The 20,084-nt window shown below is 49.3% G+C and overlaps 7 protein-coding genes across 7 annotated transcripts; 4 read left to right on the top strand and 3 right to left on the bottom strand.

Annotated features, from left to right (window-relative positions):
- Positions 1 to 624: 624 nt before the first annotated feature.
- F4812DRAFT_453647 (glycoside hydrolase family 18 protein) lies at positions 625 to 1,647 on the top strand (the record flags this gene model as incomplete). The annotated part of the gene is made up of 1 exon (XM_047936514.1): positions 625 to 1,647. One exon carries the CDS (start codon positions 625 to 627, stop codon positions 1,645 to 1,647), a length of 1,023 nt encoding a protein of 340 aa, XP_047785633.1.
- Positions 1,648 to 2,468: 821 nt separating this feature from the next.
- Positions 2,469 to 3,270, top strand: F4812DRAFT_447321 (uncharacterized protein). Its single transcript, XM_047935732.1, has one exon. The coding sequence runs from the start codon at positions 2,589 to 2,591 to the stop codon at positions 2,805 to 2,807; it is 219 nt and encodes a 72-aa protein (XP_047785634.1). The 5' UTR covers positions 2,469 to 2,588; the 3' UTR covers positions 2,808 to 3,270.
- Positions 3,271 to 4,049: 779 nt separating this feature from the next.
- Positions 4,050 to 5,483, bottom strand: F4812DRAFT_453648 (uncharacterized protein; the record flags this gene model as incomplete). The annotated part of the gene is made up of 1 exon (XM_047936515.1): positions 4,050 to 5,483. The coding sequence occupies one exon, from the start codon at positions 5,481 to 5,483 to the stop codon at positions 4,050 to 4,052; it is 1,434 nt and encodes a 477-aa protein (XP_047785635.1).
- Positions 5,484 to 10,575: 5,092 nt separating this feature from the next.
- On the top strand, positions 10,576 to 13,424 carry F4812DRAFT_251334 (uncharacterized protein). Its single transcript, XM_047930728.1, has one exon. The coding sequence runs from the start codon at positions 10,947 to 10,949 to the stop codon at positions 13,347 to 13,349; it is 2,403 nt and encodes an 800-aa protein (XP_047785636.1). The 5' UTR covers positions 10,576 to 10,946; the 3' UTR covers positions 13,350 to 13,424.
- Positions 13,407 to 14,459, bottom strand: F4812DRAFT_251325 (ClpP/crotonase). The gene is made up of 2 exons (XM_047930727.1): positions 14,192 to 14,459; positions 13,407 to 14,115 (listed from the first exon to the last, which is right to left on the bottom strand). Exons 1-2 carry the CDS (start codon positions 14,374 to 14,376, stop codon positions 13,464 to 13,466), a joined length of 837 nt encoding a protein of 278 aa, XP_047785637.1. The 5' UTR covers positions 14,377 to 14,459; the 3' UTR covers positions 13,407 to 13,463.
- Positions 14,460 to 14,808: 349 nt separating this feature from the next.
- F4812DRAFT_251378 (protein serine/threonine phosphatase 2C) lies at positions 14,809 to 16,850 on the top strand. The gene is made up of 2 exons (XM_047930730.1): positions 14,809 to 14,892; positions 14,979 to 16,850. Exon 2 carries the CDS (start codon positions 15,289 to 15,291, stop codon positions 16,822 to 16,824), a length of 1,536 nt encoding a protein of 511 aa, XP_047785638.1. The 5' UTR covers positions 14,809 to 14,892; positions 14,979 to 15,288; the 3' UTR covers positions 16,825 to 16,850.
- Positions 16,851 to 17,264: 414 nt separating this feature from the next.
- Positions 17,265 to 18,735, bottom strand: F4812DRAFT_251353 (NAD(P)-binding protein). Its single transcript, XM_047930729.1, has 3 exons — positions 18,204 to 18,735; positions 18,013 to 18,126; positions 17,265 to 17,892 (listed from the first exon to the last, which is right to left on the bottom strand). Exons 1-3 carry the CDS (start codon positions 18,625 to 18,627, stop codon positions 17,486 to 17,488), a joined length of 945 nt encoding a protein of 314 aa, XP_047785639.1. The 5' UTR covers positions 18,628 to 18,735; the 3' UTR covers positions 17,265 to 17,485.
- Between the last annotated feature and the right edge of the window lie 1,349 nt (positions 18,736 to 20,084).

Genomic DNA, 20,084 nt, shown 5'->3' on the forward strand with positions numbered 1-20,084 from the left:
CCAAATGAACGAACTAACTACCTGCCATTCTTGTTAGCTGGGCGCGAGGCACCTCGTCCTATTGGCCCTGGTAAACTCCCCGCTCCAAGGTGGGTTTCATGGCAGGCATCATGGCAAGTAAGCAGTCGAGCTTCAAGGTTGTTTGAAGGTTACCTGCATTAGGTACCGGTGCCAATTCGAACTCCCGTCCTCTCCTATCTCTCCAGGCTGTCAGAATGTTTCAACTGATCGTCCAGCATCACCCATGTCTGCTTATTTATACTATGTACTAGTGCTCAGGTCCCCGTAGAACAAGGCAATGCTCATACCGCCTCTCCTAGCTCCAGGGACTACTTAAAGTAGGTGGCTTGCTGCGCTCCTTCGATGCTTAGCCCTATCCTAGAGGATCCACGCATCAAGGAACTGATCCCAACTTCGAGGCCGAACCTCAGGTACTTAGAGCAGAGGAGTCCCAGATAATCGGGGACTCTCAAGAAGCTCTGCCTTTGTCGACCAACACCAAAACGCCCTCATCCATTGAGGACGTCTACCACCTTGCCATACCAGACCGTACCATACCATTTTCAGGGACTAGTAGTTGATAACAAACTACTGCCCAAGATGTTCTGCAAAGTATCATCATGGATGGCCAAGTTTCTGCCGCTCCTCGTCCCGGCAGCATGCGCGGCCGCGGCGGTAGCTAACGACCACCGCGTCGTGGTCTACTACCAGACGACCCAAACCAACAACAGCGCTACAAATCACGTCTCGCTGCTGCCGCTCGTCGAGAGCGCCCCCGACATCTCCGTCACCCACGTGCTGATTGCCGCCATCCACATCCAGGACGACGCCACCATCCACCTCAACGACTACCCCCCCGACAACGCCCTGTTCGACGCGGTCTGGTCCGACGCCGCGCAGCTCCAGGCCAAGGGCGTCACCGTCATGGGCATGCTCGGCGGCGCCGCGGCGGGCTCCTACCGGCGGCTCGACGGCGACGCCGCCTCGTTCGAGCGCTTCTACGCGCCGCTGCACGACATGATCGGGAACTACAACCTGCAGGGCCTCGACCTGGACGTCGAGGAGAGCTTCTCGCTCGCCGGCGTCGTCCGCCTCATCGACCGCCTGAAGAAGGACTTCGGCGACGGCTTCGTCATCTCCCTCGCGCCCGTCGCCTCGGCGCTGACCGGCGGCGGCAACCTCAGCGGCTTCAGCTACGCCGAGCTGGAGAAGCAGCGCGGGGGCTCGATCGCCTTCTACAACGCGCAGTTCTACTACGGGTGGGGGAACGCCGGCAGCGCGGCGGACTACGAGTCGATCCTGGACGACGGGTTCCCCGCGGAGAAGGTGGTCATGGGCCTGGTGACGGACCCGTCCAACGGCGGCGGGTACGTGAGCCTGGACGCCGAGGCCCCGGTCCTCCAGGAGCTGGTGGGCGAGAACCCGGGGTTCGGCGGCGTCGCCGGCTGGGAGTACTTCAACTCGCTGCCCGGCGGCCGGAATGCCCCCTGGGAGTGGGCCGCGTGGATGGCGGACCACATCAAGGCCGCGGCCGCGGGCGGGAGGCGCGAGATCCCGGCTACGGAGAAGGTGTGGAGGGGGATTCGCAAGGCCGGGCGGAGGGTGCGCCGCGAGGCTAAGAAGGTGTGGAGGGATTACATCGCTTAGTTTTTACCTAGGTACCTAGGTTGAGCCTTGGGATTTAGCGCGCGAGGAAGTTTTTCTACGTTGGATGAGCGAGCGTTATTAGCGGGTATGATGAGTGAGTGTTTGATATCTTTGAAAGTTTGGATGATGATGACGATGTTTATATTACCCCTTACGTACATATTTGCCATATAACCACCTACCACCTATATGTGATATATATACCAATACCTACCTCATAGACATGTTTAGAATATTTTGTCCGGATTACTCACGCTCACTACAAGTTGAAATTGGCTCGTGATCAATTGCCTAAGATGCACAACGCAAAGACTCCTGTGGTGTAAGGCTGTTCGGTGGTCATATCAGGGTTGGCATATGCGTTTAGGGACGGACATATATACATGTAAGGGAGAGAGATGTAAGAAAGGGCTGGTTAGGGAGACACAACGCTAATATTAACATATCAGGTCAAGTACGAAGTAGATAATAACCCGAGATCTTGCGTGTCAAAGTAATTAATTGGTCTTTCTAATACTCTAGTCGAGCTTCAACACGGTTCGACAATGAAACATACGATACTGTGTCTTGTGTGAATTCGCTAAGAGCCGTACTCTATTAACTAATGGCAGTTTCATTAAGTCTAGTATATAAAAAAATCTACCTGAGTGAGACAGTAGGCAGTAACCGGAATGAGATAAAATACCTACCTACTTCTTACCTAATGTAAATATTTCATTCTCATTCTATCTACGCTCAAGGGTAAGGGTCAGTGTAAGTGAAAGTCTCACCACTCAACAACTACCTAGGTAGTTAGGTAGGTACCTACCTGTGGGTACCTAACCTACCTAACCTTACTATCTTAAAACTCACTCTTAAGAACTTGACTTATAAAGTACACGTAGTCAGTGATTCATAAAAGTGCATTATCATATTCCGAGTATGGCTATTCCTATCCTATAATGCAAATCGCTTGCTTGCTTGCTTGCTTCGCTTTGCTAGGGCTCACGCCCTTGTCTAGAACACCTGAGTGTTGTTGTATCCGCCTCTTAATTTTTAGGCTACTAACGAAAACTCCTCGAGATCGACACGTTATAGTCACTCCAAACCTCCTGCGCGGTTGGGCAGTCATGCAGGGCGAGAAAAAAAAATCGAACTTCCTCTTCTCAAAAACTCTTTAGGGTCCAAAGTGGCCCATCTAAGTTCCGTCCCTGCGTCTTTCTAGGGCGGACCTAAGGCGGACCTAAATTTCCGCAACATGCGCACATTAAATCAATCAGGTAAAGTCTCAGGTTTGCATCTGAACCACCCCCATTTATGCCGCTCCAAGCTGCCCAATATATCACCAAAAAAAAAGAACAAAAAAAACCTTCAATGTCCAACGCCGGGGAATGCAGTGACAGGTACCCAACCTATCCAAACAATGCCTCCTCAAGGCGTTGAAGAATAGAAAGCTGTCCCACTCCACCCAGATGCATATTAGGATATCGCTTGCCGACAAAAATATGCTTGAAATGAAATGCGAATAAGTGTCGTCCGTAAGAATACCAAATGGTATCATGCGAGGCCAAAAAAAAGAAAGGGTATTTTGGTAACGGTACAAGGTATCGAAAGAGATTCGGAACCAACGTAGCGCCGACTACGTAAGTAAAACTAAACTGGCCGTATGCAAATTTTGTTCAGACTGCTGCTGCTGCTGCTGCTGCTGCTGCTGATACGTTCCACTATTCAGGAACGTTCCATATTCCGTGGGTCTGGAAGAAGGAATCTAAAACCTGAGAAAAAGATCTAGCTCGTGTTCGCTAAGTTAACGTGGCGGGGGCTTAATGATCGTCATAGACTTGATTAGTTGGAAGGTCCTGCGAGATAATGCACACTTCCCATTCCCATGCGCATGCGACGAGCCAAGGAATGCCCAATTCAACAATTCGAAAGGAGAGGGCGAGATAAACCATCGTCTACCCCAAAGTCGATCGCAAAGTCGATGAAGTCGCTAAGGTCGCATGTGGAAGTATTATTCGGCAGTTCCTTAACTAGGAAAAAGAAAGAGGCCGGGAAAAAACCCCCACAAAGCCCACGGACATGGGTTATGGGTACGTAGTACTGTGGGTAATGGATTATCTGGGATTCGTCGAAGGCCTCGGGCTAAAGTATTTATCGGTGTGCGCCGTTGACGTACGATGTGGGACGGAGCTTCGGACGGAGCTTCGATATTCTTTTCCATCTCCACCATGTCTCGACCATTCGTTAGACAGAATGGGTAAAACCCACAACACTGAACCCCCAAAAATTTTAATCGTAAGTATCCCCACGAGCGTGCTTGAAGGCGATCATAAATTGTGACTCTCGCGATGATCGTAATGTCGTTCGTAGCGGTATGATGATAACAGAGGAGAATATCGAGCGAATGAAGTCTATTCCGTCTAAACTTGGACATCATCCTGTGAAATCGGAACCCATCTTGCGGGAACACCATCAGGTCCAATTTCGTAGAGTTTTGTTGTAGACTTTCTTGGCGGCAAAAGCCAGCGTGCGTGTCCTTCACGTTGGTCATCTAGTTTGCCGCGCTTACGCATCAGATGCTCTAAGACGGCGATACGAATGAAATCCGAATTCTCCCGAATCTCCCGCTGGCGGGGACCTGGTGGAAAGACATATGCATTTGGTGATTTGTTGGGAGATCCCCCTTGACCGCCTGAACGACTGGCTGCCGGGGCGCTCCTTGATCTTTGCACTTTGTAAGTTTGCATCTGAATCGACGCAGTATAGCTGCGAATTGTCGGCCGCACGCGCGATTCTGGGCGTACGCTAGTCGGGTTCAAGTAACGACGCATCGCTTCGCTCGGCTCTTCGCCTAACATGGGCGGCATTCTCTCATCGGTAAATGGGACTCTTGGGTCAATTGTGAGGATCGATCTAGTAAGAAAGTCATCTGGAGGTATCGACGAAGAAGTAAAATTAGACAAGGACCGGGCAGCAGAGCGCAATGCACGAAGCGACGCTGTTAAATTTGATTTAAAAACGGATTTAAGTGGCATGAGACCGGTAGCCTGCTTCTGTTCTGTTGAACTTGGTTTAGGATTGAACACCCTGAAATCAAGTTCATCGACGTCTAAACTGTCCTTAGTAGAAAGCGGATGCTCCAAACTCTCTCCGGGAGGTGAAGACACCGGCTCTAGCGAACGTCTCGGCGGTCGTATCCTTCTTCCACGTGGGGTAACGGGAGAGTCGATAGTAGTAACTAGACTGGGTCCAAACGAATCGCCTAACGAAGGTACACTCTCAAACGAAGCCGCGCGGGTTGAGAAGGGCGATGCGAATGCGCTATCACTGTTGAAGGATCCTTCGTCCTCGTCGAGCTCATCGGGTGGGCTAAGCAACACATCCATAGGACTACGATCATAGGATGTAAAACTGATATCGCTCAAATCTTGTGAGAATTCTTCGCTTAGTTCCTGACTTAACTCTTTCTCGGAGACGTGAGACCGAGGCACGATTGAGTTCACTGTCATCCTTGAGTCCCTAGATGAATCCCTAGACTGCCTTTGTCGCGACCCCCCACGCCGCTTAGGTGGGGGAATGGTAGTGATGGCGAGCAACGCCGCCACAGATGGAGGGATGGCATCTGGGGAGTGAACATCGCGAAAGTTTCGGGTTGGAGAAGAGTTAGCTCGATGCGCGTGCGCGTAAGGTCGCGGTCTGTGCGAATGCGCGGTGTCATGCTTCGATCTAATGGGAATCTGTACAGCGCTCGAAGGGGTATTTGGTCGCGCGACAGCATTTGTTGTTGTCGTACTTGGTGGGCTGCTGCTTGGCGGAGATAACCTATCTGATTGTAAAGGTTTCCGTTTACCCATGGTGTGCTCCTTCGAGTTTATTTTAGCGTTGACAGACTTAGAAGAGGCGACGTCCTTTTCCGTCGATGGTGCATCCTTTCTCTTAGGTGGAAGTACTTTTGTTGTCGTAACCGTTACGGAGGTTGAGGGTACGGGCTGCTTTCTGGAATATAAAAAAGATCTAGGGACCATCATCATTACTCGAATTTTGAACTAGACCCTGCTTTTTGAACGGTTCCCTTTTAGTAACAGGAAATATCCGTCGCCCTATTGCAGATAAATTAATCAGTCCAGCGGGGCCGCAGGCCGCAAAAGGAACGTGGATCTCGGTAGTGTAAGTGCGCGGTAAGGTAGTTCTTTTCCCTTCCTTTTTCTTTTTCTTTTCTTATTATTAAAAAAAAAGGAATTATTTCCCGTCGCGCCCGCCGAATCGGGAGACAGTTACCGCGATTGGAATATGATGCCAAGTCAATATTGATTTGGTGGTCGTGTACAGCCTTCGTCAGGGGTTCACGATACTTGTACGTAATAGCGAAGAGCCTCAGTCGAATGCGGGATGCAGCCTAGACGCACGGCAGGAACCCAGAGACGTGGGAACAGAAAAGATAAAATAATGATGTCGCTTTTGCAGATCTTTGCAGCTCCTGGTTTCGTCTCGTTGCTTGTTACCACCGGTCCTCTCCTGGGCGCATCAGCTCTTTGAGTAGCAGCTGGGTCTGATGAAAATACTGAGGCATTACAGGATGTACGACGATAAAGACACGCAACTGGATGAACGATGACGACAAGGCGTATTGTGACGATAGGCGGAGATAACTCGTAATTCCAAATGATGTATACCTCTTTTCTTTTCTCTTCTCTTCTCTTCTCTTGTTAAACCCTTCGAGATTGGACGGATACTGCTGTGACTTTTTTTGTGGTAGTCAATAGTGGTAGGAGGTAGGGAGGGTATTGTCGAAAGGAACGTGATAAAGGGATTACAATGACGAAGGAGGTCGAGGGTAGGGAGGATGATTATATTATACAATAATCGCATACGAAGTACAGCCTTCCTGAATCCATGCCTTACCGTTGTACCCAACTACATAAAGTATTGTACTTAATTACTTTAGGGTAAAGATAAGGTAAAAATAATAATGATCTAATAAGAGGACGGGAACAACGGATATTGATGACAGCCAAGCCAAGACCAAGGACTACCTAACCTTGCAAGTGAGCCAAGGAGATAACACGGGGGTGACTTGGATATCTATCACTCTGACTTGTCGAACTGGATTCCCGACTGACCCTCATCTCGAATTTAGCGACTTATTTTAGTGACTTTATATTACCTAGTGACATATTTAGGGTCTTGCATCTTGCATCTTGTATCTTCAAGGACTATGTAGAGTGAAATGTGAAATGTGGCCTGCCTGATTGGGGTGGAAAAAGATACTACCATAGTTATTAGGTACCTACCCTTCACTTATTCTTTCCAACGCTATTCTAGCTCGAGTCAGGGTAATGCTATAGCGCCTTCCCCTACGCCAATTCAGGGACAACTTCTCGTAACCATGTATTTCGTACAGGTATTGTACATGCATCATGTATGGTACCGTCCGTACCCTGGTACCTAAACTTCCAACTTTCAAGGGTGGGGGCTGTTGACGTCCAACACACAGCTGAGGCGCTGTAACCACTGCTGCCACCGGAATGCCAGGGTGCTCCAGCTCCTGCTGATAAGGCAATGCTACCGAGATACATCTGTACTTTTTGGTCCTGACCAAAAATCGACTAGGAGTGGCTCAGATAAAATGGTTCTAAATTGTTCTCGAATCGGCATACACATTATCACCAGCTTCATACGATTTTGCATACCTTAGGTACCTGTTATGCTTAAAACATCGCATCTTCGCTTCTGAGTTAAAAAAAAAAAATAACTCCTTAAGATGATCTCGGATAATCCAACCTGAGCTATACTCCGTATCCCAAATGTACCTAATCTAACCTCATATACCAAACCAGAATTTTTCTTTATGTATGCGTTGTCACTGGACTTACGTTTACGAAAGAGAAGTTGTGTGTGGGTGTGGAAGGTCACCGGCTGATCCAATACCCCTTAACTTATATTATTACACAGTGTTGTACACCTTTGCCTCGTGGGCTGGTGGGCTGGTGGGATGCCCAGAAACACCCCACAAATCAACTTCACCGTACTTCAAGCCGCCTTTCCTGCCTCCTCTGGGTTAGGAGTCTACAGCATGTCTTGCCATCGCCACTTTCCGTCCCCTTGCAGAACCGTAAGCTTGGGGTTTCTATCGAGGTTGGGACCCTGAATATTTGAACCACCAGCCTCACTTACATCACATTATCCATGAGGTTATTTCCAAACACGGAGTCAACATAGGACAATTGTATCCGAGTCGAGTTGAGAAAAGGGTCAAAGTCGTATTCGGAGCCAATGCCCAAAAACGCTATCCCTAATTTCACAGGGTCGATATACATCGAATTTTCCCATGTGACGGGAATGCGGAAATCAGGCTGTAGAAGAAAATACCTTACTCGAAGCTATCGGATTGCTACGTTAGCTATCAGGTTGTTCTAGTTGTATGTAGTAAGTCAGTCTGGTCCATGCTACGTTTGGGTAGCATCGTACGGGATAATCCATGCAACCATTACTTTGCAAGTCAAACTATCGAACAAAGATTCTGTGGGGAACCCTGAGCCACACCAAGCATTCCCATAGTTATCGTCGTTGAAGAGTTGTTGGGGCCTCGAAGGGCCATCATGAGTCATGTTTACGGTAGATACCGGAATCTTATATCTACCTACGTAGCAAACTCATCCCCCGTCACCGAGACAAATTGCGATTATATGAAGAAGGCCTTAATTTTTCTGCCTTCTCGCCCAAAGGTTTCTGAGTTGTATATTGCGATTGGTTCCAAAAGGCCGCGAGTCGCATCTCGCCAACTCATCCATCCCATATCATTACAACACAATACATTCTAAACTACCGTGTCCCTGAGCTCATCACCCCCGTCCGTACCAGCTCGATACTAGATATCAGGTCGTCCTTATCGCGTTTTGGTATTTGGCAACCATTTAGCAATTCTAAAGTTTGGTACCCCAACCATTTCTCACACATCTGCAACCCTACCTGCTCAATGCTGACTTTTGCTTTGAGTGAAAAGATTGACTGCAGACAGTTTTACATCATACGGACAAACAAAGGGTCCATTATCAAGAATAAGTGGTCAAGTGAAATCGGTCTAATGCATCTTGGACTTCATACTGCATAGTCCGGATAGTCCAACTCTCGAGTCTCGAGTCTCGTTCAGCTGTATTCTTATCACAATATCCTGATTCGTCCCCCCGCATACTAGCAAACCAATCTTTCAGGCCTTCACATGAGACGCATTACACGCCATAGGAGCGTAGGTGGACCCTCATTGCAGAATTCAGCAATCAATCAACGCACACGCTTCGAATCGTGAACTTATGATTGTCTCGTCTGGATATTTGTCAAGAGTGCGGGGATATTGCGAATGAGCTGATGAGCATAGGTTATACCCCAAGCAGCCCTACTAATCTGGGGACCCCGGAATTCTTCGAGCTGATCTTTCTCGCTGGTACAATACGCTATTGTTCACGATGCCTTTTGGCTATCACGAGCCCTTGCGACCGGCTCGACCACTAACGCATTTTTAAGGTCTCGTTACCGAATCAGGAGGCCAACAGCGCGAGATGACGTTGTCAAACTTGAGCTACTACGGACGCTTCTCCGCGGGGCGCTAGATACCCTGATACCTCCAGGTTATCAGGCTAGCATCCGAATTACGGATGCCGAAGACTCGTATACCGATCTCCAACGCAGACTTGGCCCTGTAGATCATATAAAGAGAGAAGACAATCTAGAACACAAATACTGCACAAAGGCAGCAAGCCATAAACATATCTAGGCCGTACGTACCTATGCCACATATATCAGCATCGTGTTTATCGGAGGGGGTGGCAGCACAGCATACAGATAGGACATTTAGTTCCATGCGCGACATTTCCAAGTGGCTGGGTATGCCCTCCGTATAACCATAAAAGTGCTTGTGCATCAGCTCGTGCATCAAGATCGAGCAAGCCATACTAGGCGCCACTATCAGAAACTGAAACGCTTCCATTTAGGAGACCGACGAGCGAGCCCTCTTCCATATTGCCCAGCTCGCCAAGAGGTTCTGGTGTCGCTTGAAACGGGACAAAAGATAACATCGCTTATAAATATTAACGATATTTAATACCTAATAATATAATTTTACACTTTTTCAATTAAAATTCTTATAATTTAATTATAACATATTAAATTAATTAATTATATAATTAATTTTAATTATATTAAATTTTAAAATTATAATAATTATATTAATTATTATAATATTTATTATAAATTTTATTTTATTAAAATTATATATATTTTTAATAATTATAATATTAATTATAAATATAAATTACATTTAATATATTATAAAATTTTTATAAAAAACTTATTAATAATTTAATTAATTTTAATACATTTATTATTATATTTTTATAATAAAATATTAATTATTTTTTAATATAAAAGATTTAAATAAAAAAGATTTACATATTTAATTTAATAATATTTTTTTTAAAAAATTAATTTTATTAAAAAGTATAAAATATAAAATTTAATTTAATTTCTTTTTTATTATAATATATTATAAATTAATTAAATAATATATTATTTTAAATTAAGTTAAAAGTATGTTATTAATCGGGTTTATTATGTAAAAACCTCGTTAATCCTATGGGAAGTAACTTTTAAGTTTTTGTAAACTAGGTACGATTATTAAATGCAGATACACCTTGAGAAAGGGGGTTAGCTTAATTAGAGCACACATCTTAGAGATTTTGTAAAAAGAGGTGTAAGTGTACGACGATCACGGAGTATTATACGGTTTACGTGAAATAACTGATGAACGTTAGGCTACGATAACCTTCAGTTTGTTTCATACGGTAATGGCATATTGCTAGGTAGTACATAAGGCCGTACTAATGAAATTATAGTGTGTAACTCATAATTGTACATACCTCTTTACTATTATGAAATATGAGATGGCCGTACCTGATAAATTGTTGAACTGTATGGATTACTTAAAGATAGGCGCTTGGAAATGCTGTAAGCTGCACTCGAAACATGGTACCCATGTATTGTACCTAGGTACTTTAGCTAGGTAATGCACCTAAGGCTTAAAGCTGTCAAAACGCCAGCACCACAAATTGAAGTTTAAACTTTAGATGCAAAACGCGGGCAGCTGCAACCACCACCTTGGAAACTTCGTTTCAACCAAAATTCAAACTCCGAGAAGCCGATGCAATAGCCAACTCTCCATTTGTTTTCTTTCTTTTTTTTTTTCCCTTGTACCCCGGCTACCCGTCCCGTAAAGAAAAAAAAAACTCTTGCGGACTTCGGACGTTTGAAACGTTTGATTTACGATGGCAGCTGCCGCCCCCGACACCTCGTCGTTCACCGACTCGGCCCAGATCTTCGCCTCCCACACCTTACCCCAGATCCGCGCCATCCACAAGAGCCTCCATGTCCAGATCGACGAGAAGTCCGCGCGCCTGCGCACCCAGGTCGGGAACAGCTACAGGGAGCTGCTGGGCACCGCCGATACCATCGTCCAGATGCGCGGCGACATGCTCGCCGCCCAGGACATCCTGAACCGCATGGGCGGCATGTGCGGGCGCACCGTCGTCGGCGCCAAGGTCTCGGGTCTGGGCAAGTTCCGCGGCCGGGAGGATGCCGAAGCGCAGCTGAGCCGGGTCGCGAGGCTTAGGCTGTTGAATGCGTGCGGGCTTGCCGTAGGGCGTCTGCTGAAACAAGGCGGAGAAGGCAGAGGGGACCGGTTGGTTCTGGCAGCCAAGGTCCTCGTCTTGAAGCGTCTACTGGTCTCGAGCTTTGGACCGACCGACAACGCCAGCGAGGATATTCGGACCGCAGTCGAGGGAGGGAAGAAAAGTTTGAGTAGTCTGCGGCGGAGACTACTCAGAGCAGTCGAGAAGGTGTTAGAGAAGATCAGCGACGAAGTCGATCGAGGCGATATTCTGAAAGCTTTGACTGCGTATAGTTTGGCTTCAAGCTCGGGTGCCAAGGACGTTCTACGGCATTTTTTAAGCGTCAGAGCGGAGGCTATAACGTGCGAATTTGACCTCGAGGATCACGAGAAGGGGAAAGGTGCCAAGAACGTTTTAAAGGGCCTCGACTTGTATACAAGGACATTATTAGATGTACAAGCTTTGGTGCCGAATAAGCTCTCAGATGCGTTGCTTCACCTGAAGAAGCAGCACTTGCTAGCGGATAAGTCGCTGCAGGAGCTGGAGGGGCTCCGGCTGGACATATTCGAGAAGTGGTGCGGAGATGAGATTCAGTACTTCACCCCATTCATCCGGCATGACGACTTAGAGGGTAAACAGGCCAGAGAAATGCTTACGAACTGGGCGACCAAAGGCGGCGAGACTCTCCTCCGAGGTCTACAGAGTACCCTCGAGCACGTTTCCGAGTTCAAGACGATTGTGGATCTGCGAACGAGTGTTCTTCAGCACTGGATTAAGGATGGCGGGAAAGCGAGAGGTTTCGACCCATCCGTATTGCTTAATGGATTACGAGAGGCTATCAATACCAGGCTCTTGCAAATCATAGAGGACAAGATAACTAAGCTCAAGCTCGTCGGGTCCGAGGTAACTGCGACGCTTGACGTATGGCAGCCTGGAACTACCGACCAACGTCGCAGCTTATGGGATGAAGAGATGTTGGAACTGGATACCTCAAGCAGTGCTAACCAGATTACTCACGAAGTTACATCTCGCCTATATGGAAGAAACGACGCGGTAGCCCGAGTAGTCACGAGCTATGAATCGTGGCGCCATCTTATAGATAGTGTTGGCGATTCAATCGAGCAGCTAAGACGTCAACACTGGGACAACGACGTGGATGAGATCGAGGACGAGGATGTTATTGCAGAGCGCCAGAAGCTACTGAGCAAGGAGGATCCTGAGTTATTACAAACCAGACTTAACGAAGCCGTCACAAAGGCTTTCGAGGACTTAAATGAGCACCTGAAAACCACCTGGAAGTCCAGACTGGAGAGTACAGACAATGGGCCGATTTCGATGTACATTTTAAGGATCCTCAGGGATATTCGTGGTCGGCTCCCCAAGCTTGAAGACGTCAAGTCTTTTGGGTTGAAAAGCGTCCCATCCTTACACGAGAAGCTCGCAGCTCATGTATCAGTCTCACCTCTTGAAGAATTTTCTTCGACGGCTTTGACACGCAAGCGAGTGGCTGGACGAGCCCTATGGGAAGGTGAACCTGCTTTACCAGCGCAACCGTCCCCCGGCACATTTAAACTCCTGCGTAATCTTATCCTGTCCATGGGTGACGCTGGTCTGGACCTCTGGACACCGGCCGCCGTAAGCATTCTTAAGCGAATATTCGGCAAACAGCTCGTCGAGGTATGGCGCAAAGAACTCGACAATTTGGAAACAGCAAGCAGTCAGGAAACGAAAGAATTAGACGAGGAGAAGCAACCAACACAACCAACAGAGGAGACGGAGGAGGGATCTGCAGAAACTAAGGAAGAACCGCTAGCAAAGGAAGAGGCAGATGAAGAGAAGAAGTCCGAGAGGAGCAAGGATATTCTTATCCAATGGCTGTATGATATCCACCTTCTCCAACAATGTCTGGGTGCCGAAGTTTATTCGGAGGAGTCGTTTACGAAATTTACAGAGGACGTATTCAAAAAGACCGGATTGGACAGCAGCGCTCAAGAAAGGCTGGAGAAAACATCGCAGGAGTATTGGAAGAGGACGAGCTTGCTATTCGGGCTGCTCGCATAATTATGATACCCACAGAAGTTTTTAAAAAAGATCCGAAGAAGCCAACTATAACTATAGTTACAGAAAAGAGAAAAAAAGAGGAAAGATTTAAAACCTAATATATACCTTGTCTCCTCATAATTTATGCCTCTTCTTGCCCGACGTAATCTTCTCAAATTCCTCCTGGGGCACGCCGCTGACAAACCTGTCCAAGCCGGCGAAAACCTCGGCGACGTTCTGCCTCTCGAGGACGTCCCGATGCGGCTTCTGCACGAGCGCCTTGATGCCCAGCAGGCTGTCGCTGTTCAGATGGGGGCCCATGGTGTCGTCGATCTCCCGCATGACCTGGCGCAGGAAGCCGTCGCTGTCGCCGGGGGCGCACTCGAACACCTTGTTCGCGTAGCCGGTGCGCACGAGGTCCTCGCACGAGACGCGCCGGGACTGGAGCAGGGCCTCGTTGGCCTTGCTGACGCCCAGGCGGCGCACCACGGCGTGCGAGGCGCCGCCCTCGGCCACGAGCCCCAGCGACGAGAAGGGCATCAGCAGGAAGGTGTGCGGCGCGCAGTACACGAAGTCCGCGTGCGCGGTGAGCGCCGCCGAGAGGCCCACCGCGGGGCCGTTGAGCGCCGCCACGAGGATCTTCGGGTGCGTGTATAGCGCGCGCGTGAGGCTGAGGTTGTTGGCTACGAAGCTGCGCAGCCAGCGCTCCCGGGCGTCGGAGGGGGTGGGGGTGGGGGAGGACTTGGAAGAGTCCGATGTGCTGGAGGTGACGGAGACGTCGGCGCCGCTGGGAAGGGTGGTGGTGAGTGAGTCTTGGGATTTTTTTTTAGGGGGGAGATCTTATACAGATAGAAGAAACTTACGCGGAAAAGTACCGTCCCTTGCCGGTCAAGACGGTGATGTATATATCGTCGCGGGCGGCAATCTCACGCAAAGCCTGGTCTAGAGCGTAGTAGCCGTGGAAGTCGAGGGCGTTGAGCTTCTTTTCATTGTCGATGGTGATGGTGGCAATGCGGCCGGAGTATTGGATCTTGATTACGTCGGCCATGGCTTGGTTACGGTCTTGTCTCTCTCCCGCGTCTTCTTACGCTGTTGATAGTCTGTAGATATGTATCCCTAACTAGGCAGGTATTGTTATGATGAAATCGAATGGGATTCTTTCAAGGTTAAGCATCTAGGTTTACCCCAAAACATTGGGATTCTTATAGAAATATTTATGAAGTTGTTGGTTCCGAATGGCTTCCTCCCCCTTTGATAAGTGAAAGCGGATGCTTGCTTGCTTGCTTGCTTGCTTGCCCTGTAAGACGGGAGCTTGAAAGCAACCTTGGAGCTAAAGTCCCCCCGCGTCCCACTCCTTTTTTATACCAAGTGGGTACCTCGGTTGTTACCTGTCAAGGGTCCCCGACTCTGGATCTGTTGGTTGCAACCCATCTAGCTACCTCTATCTACCTTAGGTAGGAGGTACCTAAGCTATTCCACACCTTAACTTCCCCATGATTTACTCGGTATTATCGGTTAGAACTATTGCCATATTAGTTAGATCTTGGTGTGTTGGGTGACTAAGGTACGTCCCTCCATAGTCGTCATTCTTAGTAATAAAAGATACACAACATATCAAGCCAAAAGCTGCCTTTCAGCTAACGTGTGCAGGGATTTGTCAATTTTTCTGACGACTTCAGCAAACGGCGCGTTTATCATATGCCCCCAATTCATAAAATAATAATGGAAAATAAGAAATAAGAAATCTCATCCAAGACTAGACTATCAGATTGGTAGTCTAACAAACTATAAAAGAAATATACCTAAAAGAAACTACATCGGATAATAGATCGATTCGAAGACGGATACTACACGACATTTTGACATTTTAATATTTGATATTTCACCCGCGTCTTCACTTATACCGTATCCTCATCCGTAAACACCAATACATCTCATGCTACATGCTTAATCTGCCAATATGTCCTACCGCCAGTTACTTCGTCAACGGCCACTTCTCACTGCGATAACGCACCTGTCTCGTCCCTCACAGAGACCACCCCGAGCGCGCTTCGCAAGCACGGGGACGCAGGCCAAGCCCTTCTCGATCAGCACTACTGCTATCGCCTTCGGGGCCGGACTAGTATCAGCTACAGCCCTATATTGGTTTACCTCTCGTAGCAACCAGACCCCCACCCCGAGTCTTACCGAAGCATCTAGGACTTTAAATAACAAGGGAACCGGCATTCCGGACCTAAACAGGCTTGGCCTGTCAGATCAAATCGCTTACAGTCCCGTTCCCACCGCGGAGGATGTCACCCGCCAGCTAAATGAGCATGCCTTCTCCGTATGGACGCGTGGAAAGCTAGTGAGGAGATACGACGGTGCCCAGTTAGCTTCGAATAGCCCCTGCGAAGATGCCTTCGTGCACGGCAGCTTCTCGAACCCGCTCAACAAGTCCGACGAGGACTGGCTCGCGTGGGGCGTTTTCGACGGCCATTGCGGCTGGCAGCTATCAAATCTCCTGAGCAAGCAACTCATCCCCTACGTGCGGAATTCCCTGCAAAACGCTAAGCCTAAGGACGGGGGCCAGCTCAGCGACGAGGACATCCAAAACGCCATCATATCGGCTTTCACAAGCCTCGACCACGCCTTGGTTAAAACCGCCAAGGAAACTATCGAGAGCAATCTGTCGTTTGCGGAGAAGGCGAGAAGGCTAGAGATCGCGTACGCCGGCTCGTGCGCCCTCTTGGCGCTCCTCGACCCCCGGAGCAGGAAGCTCACCGTGGCGTCGACGGGAGACTGCCGAGCCGTCCTCGGCCAGAAGACCGCGGACGGGAAGTGGACCGCTACGGACCTCACGACGGACTGCACGGGCGCCACGCCGAGCGAGATCGCGCGCATCCAGGCGCAGTTCCCCGACGAGCCCGAAGTGGTGAAGGGCGGGCGCGTCTGGGGCATGCAGCCGTCGCGGACGTTCGGCGACGGCATGTGGAAGTGGCCGGCGGCGCTGAAGGACACCCTGCGCAACTACTACAACGGGCTCAGCCTGCCGTCCGCCGCGCGGTACGGCGCCTACAAGGAGGGCCCCTACCTGACCGCCGAGCCGCTAGTCTCCACGAGCAAGATCCCGGAGTCGGGCGGGCCGTCGTTCCTGATCCTGGCGACGGACGGCCTCTGGGACGCGATGACGAGCGAGCAGGCCGTGGACCTGGTGGGGAGGTGGGTCGAGTGGCAAGCGCAAGCGCAGGGGCAAGGGAAGCCGGTGAGGCCAAAATCGAGTAACTTCGGCGAGGTGATATTAGGGAGAAAGCAGCAGTGCAAGTTCGAGGAGGAGAAGCTCACGCTGGAGGATCACAACGCGGCCGTGCACCTCATACGCAACGGCCTGGGGGGCGGCGACGAGAGGATGGTGCAGGGCGCGCTGACGTTTCGGTACCCGAATTCGAGAGATATTAGGGACGATATTACCGTCCAGGTCGTGTTCTTTGCGCCTGCTGGCGGAAAGGGGAAGTGAAGCGAAGCGGAGTGAAGAATGGGGAAGAGGATGATGACGACGATACATGCCCTTAGCGGCGCGTTGTATACCTTAGGTACCTACCTATGTATGTATACCCACCGGCGTTGGTTGCGTTCCTACAATGAGCAGGAGAACGCATAAGAACAGCTAAGAACACTAGATGTATTAGATGTGTGGATTCACTGGAAAGACCCCTAGCACAACGTCGAGTTTCCATAGTATTCGAGGTGCTTGGACTGCTCGTCTACACGCTATCGTCGTGAGCCTCGTCCATCTGAAAAGGGACTTTGACGGCGGATTTTACGATGGCATGGTTAGGTAGCAAATCAACTGTCCACTCTACTACATATGGGAATGATGGATATTCATAGCATTGCTGCAAAATACGGATAATAGACTTACAGGACATTGAAGGGAATAAATTGCTCAATATTTAGACCCCTATTACGCATCACAATTCTTTTTTTTCCGAGCCCCCTCCTCCTTAGAAGTTAGCAGCACGTGAATACCTATTGTTATTTACCGGCCTAGGTACCTAAGGTAAGGTAAGGTAAGATAAAACCACCATGTATATGCCTACTGTACCTCTCGGCCACGATACATACATACCTCCCTCATACCATCATCAAGCAGAGAAAAAGAGAGAGAGAGAGAAAGCCTACGGAGCCTCCTTATACAACTCCCTCACCTCATCCCGATGCTCCTCAAGATGCTGCCTAAACGTCCTGAACCCGAGGCCGAAATCGTCCGGCGCCGGGTTCGCCCACTCGGAATCCAGCATCATGAGGTGGCCGGCGACGACGGGGTTCGTCTTGAGCGCCTCCTCGGCCTCCTCGCGCGTGAACGTCCGCACCGTCAGGTGCTTGCCCGCGGCCGCGCCCAGCTGCGCGACCAGCTCGCCGAGCGTCAGCACCTCGCCCGTGACGTCCAGCTCGCGCCGGCCCGCGGCGAAGGTCGCCGGCGAGGCGATGGCGCCCGCGACCACGCGTCCGATGTCGTCGACGTCGATCTCGTTGAGAAGGAAGGTGCTGGGGAGCGCGGTGCGGTAGATGCCTTCTTTGACGACTGGGGAGCAGGGGGAGGAGAATGTTAGTTTAGGTATTATCTAAGGTTTCTTTAAATAGGATGAGGAAAGAAAAGGGGGGGAAGGGGGGAATGAAGAGTGATAAATATCGATGTACTTACGGCTGGGGACCTGGAACAGCGCCATTTTGCTGGTGTAATTGGTCATGAACTCGGACGGGCGCAGGAGCGTGTAGTGTTCGAAGCCGGCGTTTCTGACGAGATCTTCGGTCTTGGCTATATTTCGTTGCGATGATTGTCAAAGTTAGCACGTATGCTATTGTGTATATCTAGGTATATAACCAAGCACATACCCTTGGAAACCCAATAATTCGCAAAAAGCGGCGTAGAATCCCACCCCTTGAACGTCTCGTACCTGTCGATGCCCCCGACGCTGCTGTACAGCACGTGCCTGACGGAGCCGGCCCTCCGCGCGGCCTCGACGACGTTGGCCGCGCCCCGCAGCTCGGCGTCGGCGTCGGTGAACGACGGGATCGACGGGAAGAAGACCGCCTCAATGCCGCCCGCGAACGCCCGGTCCAGCGCCGCCGCGTCCGCCGCCCAGTCCCCGCCCACCACGACCTCGGCGCCCCGCGCGGCGAGGGCCTGCGCGGCGGGCGACGAGGGGTTGCGCACCAGGATGCGCACCGTGTGCTGGTGGTCTTTGGAGGAGAGGAGCGCGCGGGCCGCCGCGCTGCCTTGTTTGCCGGTGGCCGCGAGGATGAGGACTTTAACCATTTTGGTTGAGTGTATTCACGGTTGTCGTCTGTTAATCACGATTGGTAGATAGATAGAAAGTAATAGACTTGGGATTTACTTATGTCGTAGGGGGGGTGGGGTGGGTGGTAGTGACGAGGATAGACTATAGTAAATAAAGGATAAGGGGAGAGTAGGTAGGTAGGAGGTAGGTAGGTAGCAGAAGCAAACAGCAGCAGCAGCTTTAGATAGACTTATATGATTTTCTTTGTTTTGGCCTCGCAACGACATGTAAGTACCTCACATAACCTACTAGGTAAACCCCGATCTACCTGGGTAAGGTACAGTACCAGGTATGGCAAAAAAAAACTTGTATGTATCTTTCCGTCATCTCAAGCACAAGCAAACAAGGCTGACTGCCCCCCCGAACGCCACCTAGACGCTCTGGAAACGCCCATGTCGTACCGCATTTTGTACCCGAGGTATTAACCACGCCTATTGGCGAATATGAAATACGCATTGTCGTAGTACCTTTTTCCTTTACGTACGAAATCAAAGTCGAAATCGAAGTCGTAATGTTCAAGTACCTAACCTAAGGTAATGTTCTACAAAATCCAAGCTTTTTTTTTTGCCAAGGTCTTTCCCAGTAATTTTCTTTTCTTTCTTACCAACATTTACCAAGACGGTTCGAAAACGAGTCCGAATCCCGAATAGGGAATAATAAGTGAAAATAGGAAAAATAGTTAGCAAAACAACAAGGTTTGATATCCGTTTGTCTTTTCGCTGTTGAAGATCCCCCGAGCCCGTGTGTAAGTGATATAGGATTGGTTCGCAAACAACGGCAAAGCCCACTCTTAAATCGTTTGGACCATTGGGATCTTTGCATAACTACTACTAGAGGTAGCTAGCTATTCTCTAATCTTACACTCTTATTCAGGTGACATGGCATTTAGGACCTCGTCCTTTATTTCTGGTTCTGGTTCCGGTTCGACACCTCGAACTCCCTATTCTAGATAGGTAGGTTACAGGTACTTATCCAGATATGGTTCGAAGACCTGTGGTTGTCGATAAGTTGCTGGCTGGTCTGAATGGCGACATACGGAATGCGAAAACTACGCCCGAAGAGGAATGGTCCTGCGAGCACCACGGCAGAACGGTTGGGCCGTTTCATCCCTTGAAATGTCGTCGTGAATCTTGGCATACTATCTACCTACCTATGTATACCGAAAATCTACATACCTAGTAGAGAAGCATTCCACCCATATTAAGCGGGATATTATGCCGCTGCGGAGTTCTTGGCTTAGGTACGCCAGAGATTCATGAGTTACGGCATCACAAAGTAGTAGAAGAAGTGTTATACGTCACTACAAGTCGATATACACATACCTTATGACACTACCTTAGGTTAGGTACCTGGTATGTATGACGTATCCGAATTCTGGTGAGACATCCAGAACAAAGAATACCCGAATATACCCGCATTTAGGAGGTATGTATAG

The sequence above is a fragment of the Daldinia caldariorum genome (genome assembly GCF_022478825.1).
Source record: "Daldinia caldariorum strain CBS 122874 unplaced genomic scaffold F4812scaffold_28, whole genome shotgun sequence".
NCBI lineage: Eukaryota > Fungi > Ascomycota > Sordariomycetes > Xylariales > Hypoxylaceae > Daldinia > Daldinia caldariorum.